Here is a 24017-nt window from a genome sequence, read left to right as displayed (position 1 = left end):
CAGGTGCACAATGCTAGGTTCATCAATATTAAGAGTTATCACTCAGACAGAAGATCTTAGAGTCCTGGTAGAAAGCACATTGAAATCCTCAGTTCAGTATGTGACAGCAGCCAAAAAATGCAAAAATGTTAGGAATTATTGAGAAAGGAATAGAAAACAATACAGAGAATATAAGAATACCTCAGTATTGATCTCTGGTGTGACCGCACTTAATGATGCTCTGGCTGCCAAATCTCAAGATAGATATGGCAGTAATGGAAAATGTTCAGAGGAAGGCAACAAAAATGATGAAGGGGATGGAATGGCTGTCTTATGAGCAAAGGCTAATGGGTTAGGGCTTTTCAGCTTAAAGAAGAAACGTCTGAGAAGGAACACGATAGAGGTTTACAAAATCCTGAGTGGTGTACAGCACGTTAATTGGGAACATTTTTACTCTGTCAAGCAATTCTAGGACTAGCAAACATTCCATGAAACTACCAAGTAGCAGAATGAAATCAAATTTTAAAAAGTATTTTTGCAGTCGCTGAACATTTGGGCTGTGGAATTTGTTGCCAGAGAATGTGGTCAAAGCTAGCAGCACAGCTGAGTTTAAAAAAGGCCTGGACAGCTTTCTGAAGGACAGGACTGGGGTTGCCAACTGCTCTGATGTCTTCCGGACTGTACAGATTTTTGGGATACAGTAAGGAAAAAAGAGGAACAGCTAAAATATTCAGAAATGTTCTGATTTTAGCCTTCCACCTGCAGGTTAGCATCCAATTCTCCCCTGTGATTAATTATACAGTACAGCCTGTGCTTTGGTAATTATTCTGTATTCAATATGTGTTGGATGCATTTATTTTGTGTCACTTACACAGACTTCAGTTCATGATTTAATCAGAGGCCTAAAATCTATTACAACACAGCAGTTCAGCCCATGGGCTGGTAAAAGCACACATTTTCCGATAAGAGGCTCCAAAGGGGTAGCCTTGGGAATGGCATCAGAAAATATTTCAAGTGCATAAGGACCATTAATTGCAGAGAAGTTAGGGAAAAGTCAGAGATTAACTGGGGTCTATGGCACTGTAGTAGGAAGTGGATTGGGCAGACTGGATAAATCCTTATCCGTCGTTATATTCTGTATTTCTATGTTTTTCTAATGGTGAATAATAAAGACAACTAAAGTCATACGTGCATAAACACCATCAGCATCTCTTAGTGTTTGGAAATTTGACAATTAAAAGCTGGCAACCATAAACAAGGCCATAAAACATTCCTTGGCAGATAGACTTGGGTGTCTCCCCTTTATATTTCTGGGAGTGAGCAATAGGGAAAGGAATTTCCTTTTAGGTTCTGCTGGGTTCTTTCAAGTGATACCGACTGGATTCAGTGGCCCACTGGTCTGTCCCAGCTGTTACGTATGTGGACCCTTGGGCCGGTTGGGACAGGGGATGGAGCGCTGTGGAGGACCACAGCAAGCGTCCCAACCGGGAGGCAGCTCGGCGGACTTGGAGAAGGCTTTGGCACTGGAACAAGGCGGAGTCCTATGCGACCAAGGACTCGGCGGCAGGAGGAAGGACGGATGACGTTGGGCCCTGGTGACTGAAGAGTCTTCACCCTGGAGACCTGTACTCCCCCGAGAGGAGCCCGTAGGAGTCTGGCTGCTGGGACTTTTGGAGATTCACCCTGGAAGCCGGAACCCCCCCAGGAGGAGCCCGTAGGGGCCCGGCCGCTGGGACTTAGGCCAATCTTCTGGGCCGGCAAACACCAGGAACCAGAGGAGCAACGAAGGTCAAAGACGGGGTCCAGGAACGAAGCCGAGTCAGAAGCCGGGAGTCAGAGGAGCAGCCAAGCCAGGGGGTGAGACAGGAGACGGAGTCGTGGATGGAGCCGGGTCAGAACCAGAGGTCAGAGGAAGACAAGCCAGGGACAGAAGCTGAAGACGAGGTCGTGGACGAAGCTGGGTCGGAGCCAGAGATCAGAAGCAGATACCAGAACCAAGGGACAAGACGAAGGACGAGTCAGGAGTCAAGCCAGGTCGAAGACGAAGAGCAAGCCAAGGAACGCAGCAACTAGCAGTCAGGAAACCTGAGGAACCTCGTTGCAAGGCAAGGGAAGGCTCCAGCTGCAGAGCTTAAATAGCCCTGCAGCGTTTGATGTCATCTGAAGGCAGGTCCGAGTTTTCCCGCGCTGGTCCCTTTAAATCTGGAGCCCTAGCGCGCGTGCACGGCTAGGGGGCGGGGCCAGCCGCGGGAGGACGCCGACGTCTCCTCCAGAGTGGGAGCGCCGCATCTGAGGCCTGTGCAGACCCGACAGCGTTGGAAGCGGCCCGATCCCGGATGGGGGGTGAGTGGCGGTCCCAGGGCCGACCCGGGATCGCAACACCAGCATGGCATTTGTTAAGTTTTTAATTCATTTTTTCAGTACATCTTTTTTTTGCTTTCCTTTCCTTTTTGGCACACTTTTTTCTCTAGCACACATTTTTATCTATTGTGCACTATGCACATCATTAGCTTGCTACATTGGTAATAAAGCTAATATTTTATGTTGTAGTTTTATAAAATTGCACTCATTTTTAGTGCAGATTTTTGAATACTAGTCTTAATAGGTCAGCCCATTATCAGAAAAGTGAGTGTGTTTTGTTTCAAATTAATAAATTAAAATAAAAAGTTATGGACATTGTAATATCACATTGTCTGGCAAATGCCTGTGTTAAGGACATAAGAACATGCCATACTTGATCAGACCAAAAGTCCATCAAGCCCAGCATCCTCTTTCCAACAGTGGCCAATCCAGGCCACAAAAACTTGGGAAGTACCCAAAAACTAAGTCTATTCCATGCTACTGATGCTAGTAATAGCAGTGGCTATTTTCTAAGTCAACTTAATTAGTAGCAGGTAATGGACTTCTCCTCCAAGAACTTATCCAATCCTTTTTTAAACCCAGCTACACTAACTGCACTAACCACATCCCATGGCAACAAATTCCAGAGTTTAATTGTGCGTTGAGTGAAAAAGAATTTTCTCCGATTATTAGTTTTAAATGTGCCACATGCTAACTTCATGGAGTGCCTCCTAGTCCTTCTATTATCCGAAAGAGTAAATAACCAATTCACATTTACCCATTCTAGACATCTCATGATTTTAAACACCTCTATCATATCCCCCCTCAGCCATCTCTTCTCCAAGCTGAGTGCTATTTTATTAAAATATGTGATTAATTGGTTCAAAAAGACAATTACACATTAGATTCATAGTTTTGCAAGTATCTGTTGTTAAAATTCCAATGGCAGAAAATTACACAGATATTTATAAAACAATAATTACACTTTTGAATCAGAAGTTATATATAGGGTAGTAACCTCTAAATTGCCTGTTTCAACAAACTATGTACATCATTTTCAAATCTAATTTTCAAACATTTTTTTATTGACTTTTTAAATATAACAACTTAAGACATCTCTCAATCAGGAAAAGAACAGATTCTGAGCAAGAAGGAAAATAGGAACATGAAAACAATCTTTTTTCTACTCAAGCTTGAATTCTGGAACAGTAAGAACCCCTATATAAAGAGGGAGCAAGTTGTAAAGTGAAAGAAATGTAAGTTATAGAAAAAACAAAGGCCTAACTGCAGAAGGAGAGATACAGCCTATATCTTGACAATCACGCTAATAGCTAAACCCAGGTAAAGTTGGAGGAAGCAGAGTCATACATAGGCTTATCTCATTGAAAAGCTTCTAGTTGTTCTGGCCTAAAGAAATTGTAATGGTTTCCTTGATATGTCAGGAGACCTCGGTATGGAAATCTTAAAAGAAAACTGAGCTCAGAGGCTTTGGGCTTCAATTCCAAAAAATCACTTCCTCCTTTTTTGTGTTGCCCTCAGAATATCATGAAAAACTGATATATTATAAATATAAGTTATCCAGATCAGGATAGTTGGCAACCCTTGACCTGTCCTTCAGAAACTGATATATTTAAAAATAAGTTATCCAGATGACAAAAGAATATCTTTAAAACACACTCTGTTATGCTCTAAAATAAAGTTAACTATCAAACTAGGTCATTTATCATTTTGCGTTAGGGCCTTAACACATGAAATAATGCCATAACACATTTGGTAAATAGCACAATGCATGTTAGCTGTGCATTACCGGCCTAAAAGGCTTTTATCACAAGTGCCAGCTTGATCCACTCTCTACCTGGCTGCAATCAACATAGATAGAGAGAGTACATTGTACAAATCAACTACTCTTTTACCTTTCATCACTCCAAATGACAGAAAATCTTCACTGATGTCGACTTTGCTGTTCGTACCTCTTAATGTGTATGTAAAATGTGATGACTGTCGGTCGCAGACAGCTGCGACCAATGCAACTCACTTCATGTACTGCTCTGCTCTCTTCTCTTCTCCAGGCCTACTTGTGGCTAAGGCTAACTGCTACTGCCACATTCCTCCGGGTTCCCAGGTCTCCTCATGGCGTCTGGGACGCTGCCACCACCCACGCCGATTCCAGGCCTTCCTAGGCGCGCTCGCTACCAGCTTCTCCTTTGAAGACCCAATGGCGGGGACCTCAGGGCATCCCTGGCTGATGATGTCACCAGGCTGGGATTCTTAAGCACCGCCTTCACCCCTTGCTAGCTGACTTGGCAACAAGTTCCTTCGCTCCTGCTCCTCGGATCTGTGGTTCCTGTATCGGTTCTACCTGCCTCTGGACTCTGCTCAGGTACCCGCTCCTCGGGGACCCTGCTGCGCTCTTGTGTGAAACTTGTCTCCTGGCTTCCCCTGCTCCTCGAGCTAGCCCTGCACCTCACAGAGTTCCTACCTACCGGCCTCCATGCTCTGCAGGGTCGCCCCTTGGAATCACCTTCTGCTTGGAGTCTGGACCCGCGCTTCTCCGCTCCTCGGGGCAGTGCCTCCGTTCCTCATAGAGACTGTGCATGCGCTTCCCCGCTCCTCGAGGCAGCACTTTAGTTCTGTTTCAGTGACTCTACTCAGCACCCCTGCTCCTCGGAGTAGTGCCTCGTTTATCTGCAAGAGATTCCATCGTGCACAGCCCCGCTCCCCGGGGTTGCTTTCGTCACTACTGCAGAGATTCACCCGGGCTTCCCCGCTCTGCGGGTTAGTCTACGTCACCTTGCCAGAGCCTCTCTTGCTGCGCAGGCCCGCCCCTTGAAGCACTCTCCACTGCAGACCTCCAGAAGTTCCTGTCTCGCACTCCCCGCTCCTCGAGGCCTGCCCAGTGCTTCTCTCTCTCTCGGAGTTTCCTGCTCTGGTACGTGCCTCTCCAGTTCAGCGAGTATACTGTGGGTCTCTCACCCTGCTCCTCGGGAACCCCCACAGTACTCCCTTTACTGCACCTACAATCACGTGGCTGTGACGCAGGATGCTCCATTCCTCTACACTACTGAATCTCCTACCACAGCTGACCTCGCCTCTCGACGATGGGGACTTGTGGGGCTCCTCCCCACAGGTGGTACCAACCCTCACCTCGGGCCAAGGGCCCATGAACCCATGAATCCTAACATAAAATTGCTCCCCAAAACCTACCCCACCCCCCAAACCTCACCTTGAGTTAAAAGTAACCCCTCTTACAGTGGTATAAATAGTAAACTTACATGTTGGCCTCTATAGAGGCTCTCCCCCATCTCTCTCTTTCTCTTTCTCTCCCTCCCCTATTTAAACTAGCATTTGCAATAAAAACCTTTCCAGTCAGTAATGTGCCTGTAGTGGATAAATCCGATCTGGGCCATTACAGAAAACCTCGCAGGAGAGCCGGCGAGCACCCGCTCTCCTGGCACGCGATTTAGGAAGCCTAAGTATGCAAATTAGGGCTCGTGGTAAAAAGGAGGCACTAGAGACACTAGCGCGTCCCTAGAGCCTCCTTTTTGAGAGAAGCGGCAGCTGTCAGCGGGTTTGACAGCTGACGCTTAATTTTACTGGCGTCGGTTGTCAAAGCCCGCTGACAGCTACGGGTTCGGAAAACGGACACCGGCAAAATTGAGCGTCCATTTTCCATCCCACGTGCTGCGGGCAGATTTTTTTTTTTAGATTTTTTATTTTTTTTTTTATCTTTGGGGCCTCAACTTAATATCGCTATGATATTAAGTCAGAGGGTGTACAGCAAAGCAGTTTTTTCTGCTTTTCTGTACACTTTCCTGGTGCTGGCTGAAATTAACGCCTCCCTTTGGCAGGCGTTAATTTCTGAAAGTAAAATGTGTGGCTTGGCTGCACATTTTACTTTCTGTATCGTGTGGGACTAACAGGCTCATCAACATGCATTTGCATGTTGCGAGCACTATTAGATTCGGGAGGGTTGGAAGCGCGTTTTCCACGCGCTAGTACTCCTTACTGTATAAGACGTAAAAATAGCGCGTGGAAAACGCATGTCTAAGTGGGGGCTAACAGTGCTCTCAGCCTGAGGACACTTTACTGCAACGGCCCGCATGTGATGTAAAAAATAGAGCAGGTGTAATAACCATCCTCTCTTTTTTCTTTTTTTTTTTTTTATCACAGGCGCTATTTCCACTACATTTATAGCATTTTGATGAATCTAGGTCTTAGTAATTTAAATACTAGATCACTGTTAGATTTCAGATAAGTTAAGGATATCTAACACATTGATTCATCAAGGCATTTTCCCTTAGACACAGAATGGGAGAAATGCCTTAATGAATCAGGTCCGATAATAGTAACATAGTAAATGACAGCAGATGAAGACGCAAATGGTCCATCCAGTCTGCCCAACAAGTAGCTTAGAATAGTAACTGTCACTTCATGCAGGTTACCCCCATGCCTTATGGTGATGTTTGAGGTGCTTGGCTCTTCTCTTTTATTTTCTTTCTGCCTCACCAAAGACAAATATTTAAACCCGTTTTTTATAATACCTACCTACAAGCAAAGGAGTTATGTTACACATGTGTTGTTTATAATGCATAAATTTCCATTTTAAAAATTGCATGCATTGGATGTATATAAAAAAGCAATTCTTACCTGCAAGAAAATATATTTCTACATGCATCTCTTCATTATACACAAACTTTTCTATTTCTAAAGCTTTATTTGCGTAGTTGACATTTTCATTTAAAATGTAATATTTTTCATGTGAATTACTAAATACTTGCCCAGTCCAGTGTATGAAGGGCTCCCGTGGGCAGAGTGGTGAGACCCTGCCCAGCCCTCACACAACAAGGGTACATTGACAAGAAGCCTGCAGGGGGCTCTGGCCGGAACAGAGACTTCCTTAGAGAGAGGCACAGGTATAGTAATACGTGCCCAGTACCGACAGTGTCATATAATTAAAAGCTGTGTGCGACATAAGATCATAGGTGACCATATTCACTATGTTCAATATACTACAATATTTAATCCCACTATCTCTAGGCTAATTTTTCAGGTACTTCTTATTTTAGTATTAACAGAATACTTACAGAGATTTCATTTCTGTATGCATGACGAAAACTTCATCTGAAAGATTGAAGATTTTATTTCCTTTTAGAGACCTAGAAGAATTAATAGAAACTTAGAAAGGGTGTTTATAAATGTATTATTATTTTATAAGATTTGTGGTTTTATTTCCTATTTGACACCTAGAAGAATTAATAGAAACTTAGAAAGGGTTTATATAAATGTATTATTATTTTATAAGATTTATGGTTTCTTTAGGGACACAAAATGTTCCACTGTAACTGATGTATAAAATATGAAGGATGCTTTCATATTTAAATTAGAACTGCCAACTTTTTGTATACCATAGAACCACTGCTGGCAAGTTTTTATGTTGCTACATTTTAGGCTTCATAATTGAAAGGCAACAAATGTTTTTGGTACTCAAATTGATGCTCTGTATTAAACACAGACGATAATTCTGCATTTTGTCTATTTATTTCAAAGTTTTGGTAGTATAATCTGAGACAATAGCAGTTTCTTTACCATTAGTATCATATGACTTAAAATAAAGGAAATTATTGTAGATTTTTGGTTTGTTGATAGTAAATGTTTTAAAGTTAACAAAATTAGATGAAATAACCAACAAAATCTTTAAAAACAAAAATGAAAACACTTACTGTGCATGCACAGTAAAATCTAAAGGAAATGTACTAAAAACCTGCACCCTAGAACCTCTGCTGGCTCATTTTTATGCCACTATATTTTAGACTCTTATCAGTGAAAGAAAACACATTTTTTTGGGTGAACAAATTGATGCTTTGATAGAGACAAGTTTCAGAGTGCAGATAAAAGTCAAAGTACTTCAAAAGATGAATCAGAATTAGCAGAAATTGAGAAAATTCACCAGCAGGAAAATGTGCCAACAGCGGTTCCAGGATGTATGACATGTGGAGCAAAAACTGAAGAGGGTAGGGGGCTAAACATTTCAGGAATCAAACGTCATAAAAAATGATAAAAAGTCACAAAATTTTAACCTATTGCGATCATGTACACAGATTGTGTAAGCCTTTAAATTCTTCACTGGCACAAAAACGTTCTGGCATAAATTCTAGTTTAAGGTATAAAACCATTTATGACAGACAGAGACATATAGACCTTCAGCAATATAGTACTCTCCTGGATGGGATCCAGGAAGGAGAGGGGGAAGAAGGTAAATGAGACAGTACCCCTATTGTTCCCCTATTTACCTGTGCAGGACCAGGCTAGGTGCCTGGTCCACCTTAAATTCCTTATTTATTATTTATTTAAAGATTTTTTATATACCGGGGCACGTTAAAAACATCACCCCGGTTCACATTGTAACGTAATATAGCAACAAGCTTTACAATAGTTTAATGTCAAGCAAACATTAAGTAAACTAAGTCAACTCAAGAAGGGCGAATAAATAATTAAGTCTTAGAGTGAGTAGAGGAAAGAGGTTTTTTAACTATCAGCAAGATAGAAGGATATCTTGCTGATAGTTAAAAAATAGAAGGATATCCCGCCCATAGAGCATATTCTCCTTAAGGAGAATATGCTCTATGGGCGGGATCCTGTGGGGTAGATGGGGACATAAGGCATAACCAGAGACTAGAGAATAAGAGCTGGGATCCATACCAAACCCAGGTCTCCAGGAGGAAGGCAGATCTTGTAATATAACACTGTCCAAACATTGAGCTGAGACAGAGCAGTACAAACAGTAGAGTACACTGTCTGAGGGTAAAGGCAGTCCATTGTGGTGTATATGACTGAAGTTGTGAATAAAGATTATGTTTTAAGAAAGGCTGGAGTCAGACTAGTTTTGTCTCCAGGCCTGTGGGAATTCTATTTATAGGGATGTGCTGGGAAAAATATTAATTTTATTTTTTAGTTTTGTTATTCAGGTGATTTTTCACAAATTTCATTTCATTTAGGGGTACATTTTAAAACAAAGCGCGTGTGCGTACTTTTGTTCGCACACCAGGCGTGAACAAAAGTACACCGGATTTTATAAGATACGCATGCGGGCAAGGGGGTGCACATTTGTGCAACTTGTGCGCGCCGAGCCCTGCACGCGCTGCCCGTTCCCTCCAAGGCCGCTCTGAAATCGGAGCGGCCTCGGAGGGAACTTTCTTTCCACCTCCCCCCACCTTCCCCTCCCTTCCCCTACCTAACCCACCCCCCCGGCCCTATCTAAAACCCCCCCCCACCTTTGTCGCACAAGTTACGCCTGCTCGAAGCAGGCGTAACTTTGCGCGCGCCGGGCCAGCTCCCGCGCACCAAGTTCGGGTCCGGGGGCTGGTCCGGAGGCCACGACCACACCCCCGGAATGCCCCCGGGCCGGAACCACTCCCGGGGCACCGCCCCCCGGATGACGTGCCGACCGCGTCACGCCCCCGACATGCCCCCGAATGACACGCCGATTGCACCACGCCCCCGACACGCCCACCCTAAGAAAGCCCCAGGACTTACGCGCGTCCCGGGGCTTTGCGCTCACTGGAAGCCTATGCAATATAGGCTCGGCATGCGCAGGGCCATTTTAGAAGGGTTACGCGCGTACCTTATGCGCATAACCCTTTTAAAATCCGGCCCTTAATGTTTATTTCATTTTCTTTATTTTACAAAAACGAAATAAACATTAGAAATGAAAATCACCCCAAAAACAAATGAAAAAAGAAACGGGGCCTTCCAATGCCTTCCCAACCCCACCACACATCTCTAGCATCCAGAGAATTGCCAGGGCCAGGATCCTCCCCAGCCCTCACTTACCCAATCTGTATGGATCTGCTGAAGAGGCCTAAGCCCAGTCTGAAACATCAGCCTTGTGTAGGCCTAGGCTACAGTAGGTCTCTGCGACCTTGGCGTAGGCCGTATGCAATGGCCAGACTTTGAGGCCTTGTCCCGAAGCCTTGGCTTAGGCCTGACATTGGGGTCATGGCCTAGGCTAGGCCAAGGCCTGACACCAGAGTCCTGACACCAGGGACTCAGCCTAGGCTGGGGCCCAGCCCGGAGGCCGGGTCTTGACACTTGCACCTCAGCCTCGGCTAAGGCCCAGGCCCAGGCTGACGCTAAGGCCCAGACTGACACCTGGGCCAAACCCGGAGGCTGGATCCCTACACCTAGGCCAAGGCCCAGGCCCAGACTCGATGTCGAGGCCTTGCCTGAAGGCTGGGTCCTGACATTTGGGCCTAGACATCGAACCAGCACCTGGACCATAGCATCAGATCCCAAATAGAGAAGGTAAATGGGGGCCTGGAAATTTCCTGGCCCTGGCAAACCTTTTGGGGTCTGGACCTTTGCTCATGCTTAGGTCAAAACCCCACCATTGTGTTCAGGCACAGGCCATGGCCCCTGTGTCAGGCGCAACCTAAGCCGAGGCCCGAGGTCCTGGCCTCGGGCCTATGCCTAGGCTGAGGTGCCGGCATTGTGTGTAAGCTGTGGCCCCTGCTTGAGCTTTGACTTATATCCTAGGTGAGACTTGGCCTTAGGCCTCGGCCTAGGCCCAACAGGTGACTTTTTATTTTTTGGTTTTCAAAACAAAATATGAAAACCAACAAAATTTAGTCAGATTTTCAATCTTTTCATTTTGAGAATGAAATGAAACGATTGAGGGAATTTTATTGTCATTTCCTATTTTGTTTCTGATGAATGTATATATAGATATATAGATATATATATATATATATATATATATAGATAGATAGATAGATATATATATATATTTATTTATTTATTTATTTATTCTATTATACCTTTGTTAGATTACTGTCATTTGTAGACCTTCCAAATAAAAGTGTCCAATGCTTAAAAGTATTAGAGAATATGGTGGCAAGGAACATCATTGGCTGTCCTCATAGATTTAGTGCTGCTCCGCTATTGCATCAGCTTTTGTGGTCTGCTTAGAATGGAAGTCCAGTAATAAGTGGAATATAAATTGTGAAATAAATAAAATAAATACAAATACATTGGTTGTCTATGAGAGAGCAAATGAAGTTTAAGCTGATGATTTTGATTTTCCAGGCCATCAAGGGTGTAGAGCCTGGATATTTACAGAAAATGTTGAAACGTTATATCACTGGGCATAATTTACATTCAGCCCAAGATGCATTATTACAGGTTTCTTCCAAACAGGAAATGCACAATAAGTGAAAATGAAGGGTTGTGGAATAGAGATGTGAATCGGAACCAGAATCGGTTCGGTTCCAGTTCCGGTTCCGATTCAAATCTTATAATTTTTATCGTCCAGCCCAATTGGTTTTTTGTTTATCGGCTGCACCCGATCCGATAAACAAAAAACCTACCCTGACCCTTTAAAACGGCGCGGGCATGGCCGTCACCATCTTTAAAGATGGCGCCGGCCATCCAGTGTTCCTACCATGTGACAGGGGCCGGCCAATGGCACGGATACCCTGTCACATGGTAAGGGCAAAGGGCAATCGGCGCCATTTTTATTAGTGGCAGCCGATGGCCTGAGAGCGGGAGATCGCTCCCGTCACCCCCACTGGACCACCAGGTAATTTTAAAACGTTTTTTGGGGGGTCAGGAGGGTGGGGGAGGCTAAGGGGTCAGTTTTAAAGGGTCAGGGTGGGTTTTTTTTTATCGGGCCATCGGCGCCATTTTTATTAGTGGCAGCCGACGGCCTGAGAGCGGGCGATCGGTCCCGGGGCTTCCACTGGACCACCAGGTGATTTTAAAACATTTTGGGGGGGGGGGGGGTTGGGAGGGTGGGGGAAGGTAAGAGATTAGTTTTAAAGGGTCGGGGTGGGTTTAGGGGTTGTTTTGGTGTGCCGGTTTCCCCGCCCTCCCCCCAAATAACTCCCGTTAGTGGACACAAACCCGATTAACGATTTTTCACAATAAATCAGGGGAATTTCTATTGTATGGCACTCTTTAAAGATTTTTGACGATTTAAAAAATATTGGACGATATTTTAAATCGTCAAAAAACGATTCACATCCCTATTGTGGAACTCAGCCCAGTTGGAGATTAGAAACAAAATGAAAACTCGGTTATTCCCAGGAGGATCGAGGCATGTTGAAAATGGCGGTAGAAGGAAGTTGGTATTTTTTGGTGGTGAATGATGTTAAAATGGGATGGTATGAGTGGGGCAATAACATCTTTTCTTGGTGCTTGGTTATGTAGTGGAGAATGAAAGATGTAGAAATATTTTTTCTGTGGTGGGCTATGGGAGTTGGGATGTTAAAGAGGGAGGGTATTGATGAGTTTAAATTTAAATTTCAATTGTTTTTTAATTAGTTTTTTTATATATATATATATGGATATTATTATACAATGGCATGGGCAAGTCTTGTACCTGGGATAGCAGCATATAAGAAAGAAATGAAATTTACAATAAAATATATATATTTATATATATACACATATATGTATTGTGTATACTCACACATACATACACACACACACATACCCTGAATACATGGATACATTGAAAGTTTACTTACAACTTTGTTACACTAACTGACACCCACGGCACAGAATGTAAATCAACAGCATCACATTCTAGGTCCGTTCCTTTGCATGTGCAGCTGTGTGGATATTGGTGGAGACCTAGGAGAAAATGCCAGTTGTTTCTACCATGAACTATGCCATTTTTTAAATAGAAAATATAGTTTTGTACATATTATATGCAATTAAAATTGTATATACATTAAAATAAAATATATTATAGTGCAAGCTTATACTACAGGTGGCAGTAATTAAGACCTCAATTTTCTTTTTTGTTGTTGCAATTTGAATTATTTTTTAAATATTGTTTGCTCTGTTTCTTGTGATATAGTTCTTTAGCCAGACTATAGGTCTCAGTGTAAGAATGTTATTACACTCTATCCTCTTCAGAGGCTACTACTGTTACTTTATGAAGAAACAAGAGCCTCTATCATAGCTTCCATCCTGTTTATAGTTAAGCCTAAACATTAAACACATTCATTCTGCAGCTTATTTTTTAGAATTCATGTTAAAGATTCAAATGGCTTTTTGCATTAAAACACATTCCAAAAGGCATACATCTAGCGGCGCTTTTACTACCAAAGTCGATCAAGTCTCCTAATGAGAAGTTTTAATTTTTAGCAACTTTGAAATTATTCTGATATCCATGATATCAAAGAAGACCACTTCAAATTTTTAAAACAATATTACCATAAATTGAACATTTACCATAGGATGCTGACATTTTGGAAACATACTCTAAACAAGGACCCAAATGTATAGCAAGTGTTAGAAACACAGAATATATAATACTTGCTAGGCAGGATATCTCTATTGAGGAATTAGTCAACCTTCATACGATACCAAATAAATTGAATATCGTACTGATAACCAATCGCGATGTCGGATGGCGATATCAATCAATGAAAGTGGATTTAAAGATAAGTGCAAGGATAACCTTACTTAAGGATAACTTTCCTGGAACAATCACACAATATTAAGTCACCTAATGATTCCAAGGCCTTTTAATCTAAGGGCTTATCAGCACGATAACCAATTTATTTGGTATCGTATGAAGGTTGACTAATTCCTCAATAGAGATATCCTGCCTAGCAAGTATTCGACATTTTGGAAACAGCATTTTTTTAAAAGCATTTTTCAATATATGCCAATGTAATACTTCAACAGGGGGAGCTTGGCTTCTAATGTTATTGGAGGAATGAAATATCATAGTTCTTATTTACAGTAATATTAAAAAACAAGCTTACGGCCTAATTTACTAAGGCAGGAGTGGCCAATTCCAGTCCTCGAGAGCCACAAAGAGGCCAGGTTTTCAGGATATCCACAATGAATATACATGAGATATATTTGCATACAGTGGAGGCAGTGCATGCAAATCTACCTCATGCATTTTCATTATGATTTCTAAAAACTGGGCCTGTTTGTTGCTCATGAGGACTAGAATTGGCCAACCATGCACTAATACTCTTCTTCGATTCTGTGTCTTTGGTGAAAAAAGCTTAGGAAATCAGGCCTTTAAGTCAGGGATGGCCAACTTCAGTCTTTGAGAGCTGCAAACAGCCAGGTTTTCAGGATATCCACAACGAATATGCATGAGATAGATTTGCATACAATGGAGGCAGTGCATGCAAATCTGTCTCATACATATTTGTTGTGGATATTCTGAAAAACTGGCTTATGTAGTTCTCAAGACTGGAGTTGACCAACTGTGCATTAGGTAGTTCTCTTTATGGCCCCATATTTCATTACCTACACAAAGTCCAACTCCAGCCTAAGATGACTGTATTCTCTAAACAATCTGAAGAGCTCCTCTAAGATACTTAAACTCACGAAAGCCAGATCCTCACAGTAGTAGTAGCCAGATAGCGCGCGCACATGTAGGCCGCGCACACTTCTTTTAAAATCTACCCCTATGTGCATAAAAACAAACAAAACTCCAAAACTTTGCAGTTTAGTGCATAGACCTCAAAGTCAAGCTCTAAGCAAGTAACATCATTAAATATATAAAAAAAAACTTACTGCAGTTTTGTGCAACATTTTGTAGATATTGAAGGGGATTATTAATAACATTTGTCCAGCCACTATCATCATCTAGAAAAGAGTTATAACAAATATCAGATACTGTATTCATAGGTATAACACAGAAAAGAACTTATAGAACAACTAATATTAATGCACATAGAATTCATTTACCAAAACCCTTTTATTATATATATACACCTATAGTAGGTCCTAGGTGACTTTAATGTTCAGGAGGCGGAAGGATTGAGAGGGGCTAGTGGTCAATTTATGAGGCATGGTGGGCATGAGTTTTACTCAAGTTGTAGACTCCCCTACACATAAGGTGTGTGTGTATGTGGGGATACTGAATTTACTTTTTTATGTATGGGAGGGGGTAAGTTGTTTGTTTCTAGTCCAACAATAACACCAGTTCCTTGATCAGACCATCATTCGATGTCTGAATTACCAAAGGCTAGGAAGAAAGGGAGGGAATTTAAAGAGGTGTGAGTGATGAAAGATTTGGTTTCAGAAGTATTTGAGGAAAGTTTAGGCCATATAACTGAGATTTTTTTCAGGAAGGCTATGATAGAGAAGTGGGATGTAGAGTTGGGAGTTGTGTTTGAAGTACTTGCTCCACTAAAACGATTAGAGAAAGTTTGAGGAAATCAGCTCCCTGGTTTTCTGAGGAAATGAGGAGGCAGAAACAGTTGATGAGGAAATTAAAAAAGAAATGTCAGGTGAAGAGTGTTGCGATCCCGGGTCAGCCCCGGGACCGCCACTCACCCCCGACTCGGCTCCGGTCCCCCCCCCCCCCCCGGCTCCGTTGAGGCCGGGCAGGCCTCGCACGCGACGCTCCCACGCCGAAGTAGCAGCCGGCGTCCTCCCGCGGCTGGCCCCGCCCCCTAGCCGCGCACGCGCGCTAGGGCTTCAAATTTAAAGGGGCCAGCGCGGGGAGAATCCTTCCACCCGGCTGCTGACGTCAGACGCTGCAGGGCTATTTAAGCCCTGCAGTTAGAGCACTCCCTGCCTTGCAACGAGGTTCCCAGGGTTCCTGCTTCAGTTGCCGCGTTCCTGATTACAGCCTCGCTCCGACCCGGTTTGCCTGCTGACCATTCTCCGTCTTGACCCGGCTCCGTCCCTGACTTCGCTTCTGGAATTCCTCTTCGGCTTCGGTACGACTTCTGACCTCTGACTTGACCCGGCTCCGTCCTCGACTCCGACTTGTTTCCTTCCTGGACTCCGTCTCGGATCTTCTTCGCTCCACTGGCCGAAGATTCTCCTAAGTCCCAGCGGCTGGGCCCCTACAGGCTCCTCCTGGGGGGGCTCTGGCTTCCAGGGCGAATCTCCAAAAGTCCCAGCGGCCGGGCTCCTACGAGCTCCTCTCGGGGGAGCGCCGGTCTCCAGGGTGAAGAGATCACGACTCCAGGGCCCAACGCTGTCCAGCCTCCTTGTCATCCTCGAGTCCTTGGCCGCATAGGACTCCATCCAGTTTCGGCATTCAAATCCATCCTGTCCATCGAGCCGCCTCCCGGTTGGGACCTGTAGCTGAGGTCCTCCGCAGCCTCCTTCTCTCGTCCCGACCGGCCCAAGGGTCCACAACCCCTAACAAAGAGGATGTGGAGGATCAGATGAGTTGGAAGGCACCTGCTAGTAGTTATCAGGTGGCTGTTAGATTTGTTAGACATAAGTATATTGAAAGTATGATCCAGACCTCTGCCAAAGGAATTGTTTTCGATCGTTAAAAGACTGACTGCGAATCCTGAGAAGGAGGTGGTACTTGGTAGTGTAGAGGAATGGTGGGAGGATTTTAAAAAATACTTTTGATTGAAAATAGTGAAAGTGGGGGTAGAAATGCAGGAGAGTAAACCAGGAGAAATGGATTATGGAGCTCAGGTAGCTATGGATGTGTTTGTTGGGTTGGACCATTGAATGGGTAACTGTGGAAGAAGTGATGATTGTGAAATAAGTGAGGGATATTTGCAGGAATATAATATTTTTATTGTGATGGGTGGCTCCCTGAATTAGAAGAGGTGGAAAATGGGAAGTAGGAGAACTCATTGGGGAGCTCCTAATATTTAGTAGATATCCTGAAGATGATGAAGTTATTTGGTTGTCTTGGATCCTTCTCTGCTAGCATTGGTCAAGTCTGCCAAATCTTCTCTGATGGAGAAATTAATTTTGTTGGTTAATGCCTCACTGGGGGAAGGGTTATTCCCTGATTCATTTAAAAGAGCATTTATTAAACCACTTTTTAATAGACCATCGCTTGATGTGGCAGTTAAAGATAATTTTAGACCAGTTTCCAACCTATCCTTTTTGGGTAAGGTGTAGGAAAAAGTGGTGACATTACTGCTATTAGACTTTTTGGATGATCACTTGGTGTTGGATGCCTGCCAGTCAAGCTTCCATAAGTACTGAGTACTAAGACAATTTTAATAGTATAGCAGGACCTCTGGTTGGCTGCACTCGGGGTGCTACGTTGCCAGGCTTCATCTGGCGGGGGGGGGGGGGGGGGGTAGCTGGACTTCCTGTGCCCTTGGAGTAGCTAGACATGGTCCATGGTCTATACCAATCAGTCAAATCTCACTGCTCTTCTGCATTTTTTTCAAAGGGTGATGCTAGAGGGGGCCACAAGACACAGAAAAGAAAAAGAAAAAACACACCGCAACACTCGCTCTCTTTCTCATTGATCCTAAATCCAAGAAAAGAACAAGTCTTTTGGGTCCAGCTTGGTGTTCAAACAAAATTGTACTTTAGTTTGTAAATTAAAATCCAAGCCAGGATGGTGAATATCAAAAATAACATAAGGAAAATAAGTGTCAGAAATTCCATAGTCCCTGTATCCATGCCTCTCCCCTTCTAGCTCTTTGCTTTCTTGCACCATCATCCATATCAAGTAAACCTCCCCTTCTCAGGATAAGATACCCCTGTTGCAACTCCAGCATTTAAAAAGGAAGGGAAAAGGTGGAAAAATCCCCTCAGTCCAAAACTAGCCTTTCAAAGTCAAAACCAATCCAGCTATTGCCACTGGAATGCACAAAACTCTCACATCTCTTAACTTCTTGCTCTATGTCTTCAGCAAAGGCAAAAAAAAAATGATCACATCTAGTACATCCAGGGGGAATCCCCTCTGTAGGAACTGGCTCCAGTAGGAGCCCAAAATATAGTAAAAGTCCTCAAACTCCAAATCTTCTCCCCTGATCTCCTTCACTACACAGAGAAACACTCTCTCCTCTGGGTCAGTCTGTTTGGAGGATTGCAAAGACCCAATTCACTTGTTTGGGGGATTTTTTTTTATTTTTAGTCCCCTAAAGCCTATCTTCAAAAAGGTGGGGATAAGTCCAAAGGTGACTCCCCAAAACTTGATCACTCCCTACTGTACTAGAAAAATAGGGCAAAAACTTAGTGACAGGCAAAGCAGGGTCACAATGGTTTTGTTGGATAACACGTATAGGGAGTTAGGTCAGGGTCATAATGTAGTGAGGATCTTTTTTGATTTAAAAGCGTGTTATCGTTGGCTTAATTATATATCTGGGTGAAGTCCCAGAAAGGTTTGCAGGAACCACTCACAACCTGGGCTCAAGTGTTAAAGATTAAAAGTTCAATAAAAGAGATGTAAACATAAAAAAATAAATAATGTTCCAGCAATTATGTAAATAAATAAACGCTAAATCATGTTACAAGTTATCATGAGGATGGCTCCTTGCCTCCCTCACATACTCTCTTGTATATTGTACTCTATCTTTGTTCCCCCTTTCTTATTTCCTACTCCCAGTTAAGGCATCCTTGTTATAATGTAACTTTATACTCCTTCAAATTGTCTCTTGTTGATTATAGTTGATTATAGTTACTGCCTAGTTCGATGTAAACCGAGTTGATTTGATTTGTATCAAGAAAGTCGGTATATAAAAGCTTTTAATAAAATAAATAATAAAAGCTGCCTTTGATACAGTTAATCTTCACAATTAAGAGTAGTTGAGATTGCTGGGAAGGTTTTACAATGGTTTACTTCTTTTCTTTGTATTTGCTCCCAGCAATTAATGTCGGGACATGTTCAATCTTTGTCATGGATTTTGGAGTGTCAAGTCCCTCAGGAACCTTTATATAGAATGGTTCCTTTGTGTGATGTTTTAAGATAGGTGGGGTCTGAGAGTTCACATTTTGCAGATATTCAGACCTTCTGCCCTGTTACCCATAACTGGATAGAGGAGCTGAAGAAATTGAACAGGACCTGGAGGCAGTAGCATGGAGCAAGTTGAAACTGAATGTAGGTAAATCTGCAATCCTTTAGGTTAGACAAAGCCTAACCAGCTGGCTTTCAGCTGGTAATTATAGAGGAACAAACCATTCAGTACCGCATCTCCTCCAAAGTTTATCTGGACTTGGACGTCACTTAGGCACAAGGGGAAGGGGGAGCTAGATTAGGTAAGAGCAAGGCAGATATATTTTGCTTTTGAAGGAGAAGGTTGTGTTTCATGTGTGGTCTCTGAGTTAGGCCAACAGTCTGACAAAGGAGCAGAGAGGCACATTCATTGCCAGTTCCTGTAATAGGGGTTTTTAAGAAAGCATTGACCTGTTCCATTCCTGGCAGGTTGAATTCCCTGCTCAGGGTGATCAGGAGGGACTGAGTACCTTTTCAACCAGCATAAGAGGAGGTTGCAGCACCTTGTGAGAGAAGAGATCCTGATTCAAGTTCTTGCAAGCCTGTATTTTCCATTTGAGGAAAGGGAGATTTTTTCTGCCCCCTTCTTTTCCCCTGAACTGGAGACTTTTGGTAACTGTTTCTAGTACAGACCTTTCCTCCTGGGAGGCCAGCTTCTATCTTTTGAAGAAAAATCAACAAGGGAGAGACATCAGGAGACCCTCAACCAGAGTTTCCACCCCGGGACAGAGGACACTGCAAGGTGAAGTTCTGGATTCAATGTAAACTTCAGATATTGTGGGAAGGGATCCGGTGATTGTTAGGATTCCCCAGCCAGAGGAAGTGACGTCACGCCCAAGGCAGCAGCTTGAAATTGTGTTCCTTGATCAAGCGGGCTAATCTGGCTAATATCTAAGGCATCCGAGCTTAATTCATTGCCTTTAAGATCGATTTGGATCCCAGCAGCGTGCTGATGTCAGTCAAAAAGAAGTCTGTGGATTTTCGCAAATTTTCTTATGCGAAATTAGACGAGGGTCCTGAGGCCGACGCAGAGAAGATGGCAGCAGATGACTCCCATAAACGTCCAACAAATTTAGACAATGGGATCCTGAATGCGAGAGCTGAGATGCTCACCTGGTTCGGTGATCTTCGGTAGGACATAAAGTCCTATAAACAAGAAATAATGAACTTAATGTCGGAGATCCAAGAATAGATAATGGAACTAGGGTGAAGGACCAACTAAACAGAACTGCGGGTAGACTCACAAGTGGAAGACTGGAAGCACCTGTAGAAAGAACACGCTGCTACTCAATCTGAATGTGTCTTATTGTCAAAAAAATTTATGGACCTTGAGAATAGAAATTGCAGGTGTAACTTACGCTTCCGTTCAATACCTGAGTCCCCTGAATTCTCAGACTGTGGTGCAGTGGTTGAAAAGATCTTCCAGAGCCTGCTATCAGAGGGGGAAAATTCTATGGCTTCCTCTTCGCTGATTATAAAACTGGAGAGAGTGCACAGATCATTGGGGCCCAGGATTGCAAATAGACCTCGGAACATCATAGTGTATTTTCATTCTTACACACTCAAGGAGCAAATTTTCAACATTGCAAGGATACAGTGGTCTTGGAAATGGGAGGGGGTCGATATTGCTATTTTTGCCAATATCTCTTCCACTGCACTTTGGAAAAGGCAGGAGTTCCGAGAGGTTACTAGTGTAATACGTGCTGAAAATGTGAGCTGCAGATGGCTATACCCATTTGGACTTTGTTTTTCAGTCAGCAGTACGTTGCATCGAGTTAAATCAGTGGATGAGGCAGCAGGGATTCTACGAGAGGCTAGCTACAGTATTCCAATGCTCAGGCCCAAGTCTAAGGCCCCGTCGCAGTCCCGGGAGGAACCCCCTGCTGTCAGAGGGTTGCGAAGGGAGGCCGCAGACTACGTCGCAACTCTGAAGGCTCGACTCAATCCACAGATGCTATTTGAGTCCCGATACTTTTCTTATTTGGGTCTTGTGACTTATTTTGCCCACTGATAGCCATTGCTAAAATATTTCTTTTTTTCTTTTTCTTACAGATTGTTCATGTGTATGTGTTTACTATAGATGGCACTAAATAATTATGTTGCTTTGATGGATACCAGGTAACACAATATTTTTATGATTGTGCACTTATATTTGTTAGTTTTCTCAATTTTGGCCCGCCTGTAGGGGAGGTTTTATCCCGGTTTCTATGCTACTTCCTCCTATGGTGGTTTTGGAATTGGAGTTGGTTTTCCACTGTTCCTGGGGGGGGGGGGGGGTTGATGTTCTAAGTAGATGCTTTTCGAGGGGGGTATTTTTGTCATAAGGAAAGCTTGGCAGGATTTCTGTGAATGGGGTTACTTATCCAGCAAATACCGTTCTCTGGCACCTGATTACATGGTTGTGGGATACTGATATGGGGTTAAAACAATGTTTGGGGAGATTTTTTGCTAAACTCTTTCTTGGAGGTTATTGCCTTAATTACATATCTTGGCGGAATTTAAGTTTATTTCTTTAAATGTGAAGGGTCACAACTCCTTCAGGAAGTGGTGACTGATTTATAAACAATTAGAGAGATTTCAAGCAGATATTGTGTTCTTTTAGGAAACACACTTAAAGAGAAGGTATGAAACTCTAATGCATTCTGATAAATTTCCCCATCAGTACTGGGCTGCGTATTCTCGATTAACGAAATATGCTGGGGTAGGTATTGTTTTACAAAAAGATTTTCACTATGAGTTCAAATCATGTTATTCATATCCGGGAGGTCATTATCTAATGCTTGTTATTAGAGTGGGGGGAGACATACCTTTCTTAATTTATATTCTCTGAATTTTCAGAAGTGACATTTTTTTTAACTCTTTGGAGGGCTTCTTACAGGGTAAAGTGGAAGGGAACCTAATCATAGGGGGTGACTTCAATATGACCATAAATCCATTCTTGGTGTTAAGCTTGGGTTTGTGGACCCTTGGGCTGATGGGAGGATGGAATACCTTGGGGAAGACCCGAAGGTTCTCCCATGGGGTGGCGAGGCAGGAACCGAAGATGTGACCGTGGACCCTTGGCACTGGAGACTCTGGCGACAGTGGAAGCGGAGGAAGACTCAAGAAGAGGAGTGGTATCTTCACCCCTGGAAGTCTGCTGTACCCCCAGGAGGAGCCAGTAGGAGCCCAGACCACTGGGACTTAGGTGGACCTTTGAGAGGTCAGGTGACGGTGCACGGGCTGACTGGAGCTTCACCCTGGAAGCCCGTGGTCCCCCTGGGAGGAGCCCATAGGGACCCGGGCCGCTGGGACTTAGGCGGGCCCTTGGAGATGGTAGTCTTGAAGAAGTCCTAGGTCGAGTGCCAGAGGGTCATCGCTCACCAGTCCGAAGTCGTACGCCGGAGAATCACCACTTGCTAATCCGAAGTCAGGAACCAGAGAATCACCGTAAGCCAATCCGAAGTCAGGAACCAGAGAATCACCGTAAGCCAATCCGAAGTCAGGAACCAGGAACCAGAAGCCAAGCTCGAGGAACTCACCGAAGCAAGCAGACTAGACAAAGCTCACAGGAGACATTGCCAAGTCAAGGAATGGTCAGAGGAAGTCTCCCTTTATACTTCCTCTGACTCTGGAGATAGGAATCAGCTGAATCCACTTAAAGGGACGAGGTCCCTTTAAATCAAATGAAGAGGCGCGGCCTCGTGCCTAAGGATGGCGGCGGCCATCTTGGATCCAGGCTACGGAGGAGAGCAGTGGCGGCTGCGAGGGAGGAGCAGGAGCGGCTCCGATCCCGGCGGTCAGCCCGGGGACTCACGCTGCCGCGCGGAGGTGCCGGGCCCGGCGCGGGGCAGTCGGCCCCGCCGTGGTTGGAGGACGAGGTAGGGGACCACGCCCATGAACGGCCACGGGCGCGGAACACAACACTTGGATAACTCCTTGGAGTGAAGTTCAGATTCTAAATCATCTAGGGAGGCACTTAAGTGGCTGATGTCTCAGGAGAATGTGCTAGATATATGGAGGTCGAGAATTCCCAAGTTGCAAAATTTCACCTTTTTCTCAAGCCCTCATCAAACTTATTCTCCTATTGATTTGTTTTTGGTCAATAAGGAGATTGTAAATTGGGTATCCAGAACTGATATTGAACCCATGTTGTGGTCAGATCACGCTCTGGTTTGCTTTGCAATGTCCTTTCACAATTATGATAAAAGTCAAAGATTCTGGAGACTGAATGACTCCCTTCTAGATAATACAACTTTTGTTGATCAGATAGGTGGGGCTATTCAGGAATATTTAATTCAGAATGATGATGGATCTGGTACTCCAGCAGTACTATGGGACTGCCTGAAAGCTGTGATATGTGGAAAATTTATGTGTAGAGCGGCTTATATTAAAAAAGTGAAGGAACATGAACGAAGCCTCCTGTTGACCCAAATGGGTCACTTAAAATCTAAACATAAACTTACAGGGTCCCCTCAAGTTTATAATCTGTTGACTGAGCTACATAATAAGCTGGTTGCTCTTGAGGCTGCATCAATAGCACACCAGATGGAATTAGCTCAACATTCATTTTTTGAGGGGGGCAATAAAGTCATGAAATTATTGGCCAATAAATTGAAAAATGGTGGTTCAGATCCAGGACCAATTGGGGAATATTCTGACTAATAATAAGTCTGTTCAAGAGTACGTTTTGCAATTTTATTCAAATTTATATAGTTTTGCTACTGATGTTTCTTCTGGGGACATCGTTAATTATCTGGATAATGTTTCCCTTCCCACTATTTCTGATTTACATCAGCTTCAATTGGATAAGGAAATTACAGAACTAGAAATATCCGCAGGAATAAAGTCGTTCAAACCAGAAAAGTCACCATGACTTGATGGCTTCACTTCTCTGTTCTATCAGGTTTTTGCTAAATATTTAACTCCAATCCTGGCTAAACTTTTTAACTTTCTATGGTCTGATAGCACTTTACTTTCTTCCTCCAATCTAGCAGGTATTACAGTTTTGGCTAAGCCGGGCTGCGAT

At 43.6% G+C, this 24017-nt stretch overlaps 1 protein-coding gene across 1 annotated transcript in view; it reads right to left on the bottom strand.

Moving 5' to 3' along the window:
* Nucleotides 1-24017, bottom strand: part of RXFP2 (relaxin family peptide receptor 2) — a 213145-nt gene that overhangs the window by 143576 nt on the left and 45552 nt on the right. The window contains exons 3-4 of the mRNA XM_029603167.1: nt 12843-12948; nt 7404-7475 (exon numbers count right to left, since the gene is read on the bottom strand). Of these exons, the coding sequence (XP_029459027.1) occupies nt 7404-7475; nt 12843-12948 (178 nt within the window). The remainder of the gene's footprint in view (nt 1-7403; nt 7476-12842; nt 12949-24017) is intronic.

This window comes from Rhinatrema bivittatum, chromosome 5, assembly GCF_901001135.1.
Source record: "Rhinatrema bivittatum chromosome 5, aRhiBiv1.1, whole genome shotgun sequence".
NCBI lineage: Eukaryota > Metazoa > Chordata > Amphibia > Gymnophiona > Rhinatrematidae > Rhinatrema > Rhinatrema bivittatum.
The sequence above is the reverse complement of the archived record's forward strand: the minus strand, read 5'-3'. Positions and strand labels throughout refer to the sequence as shown.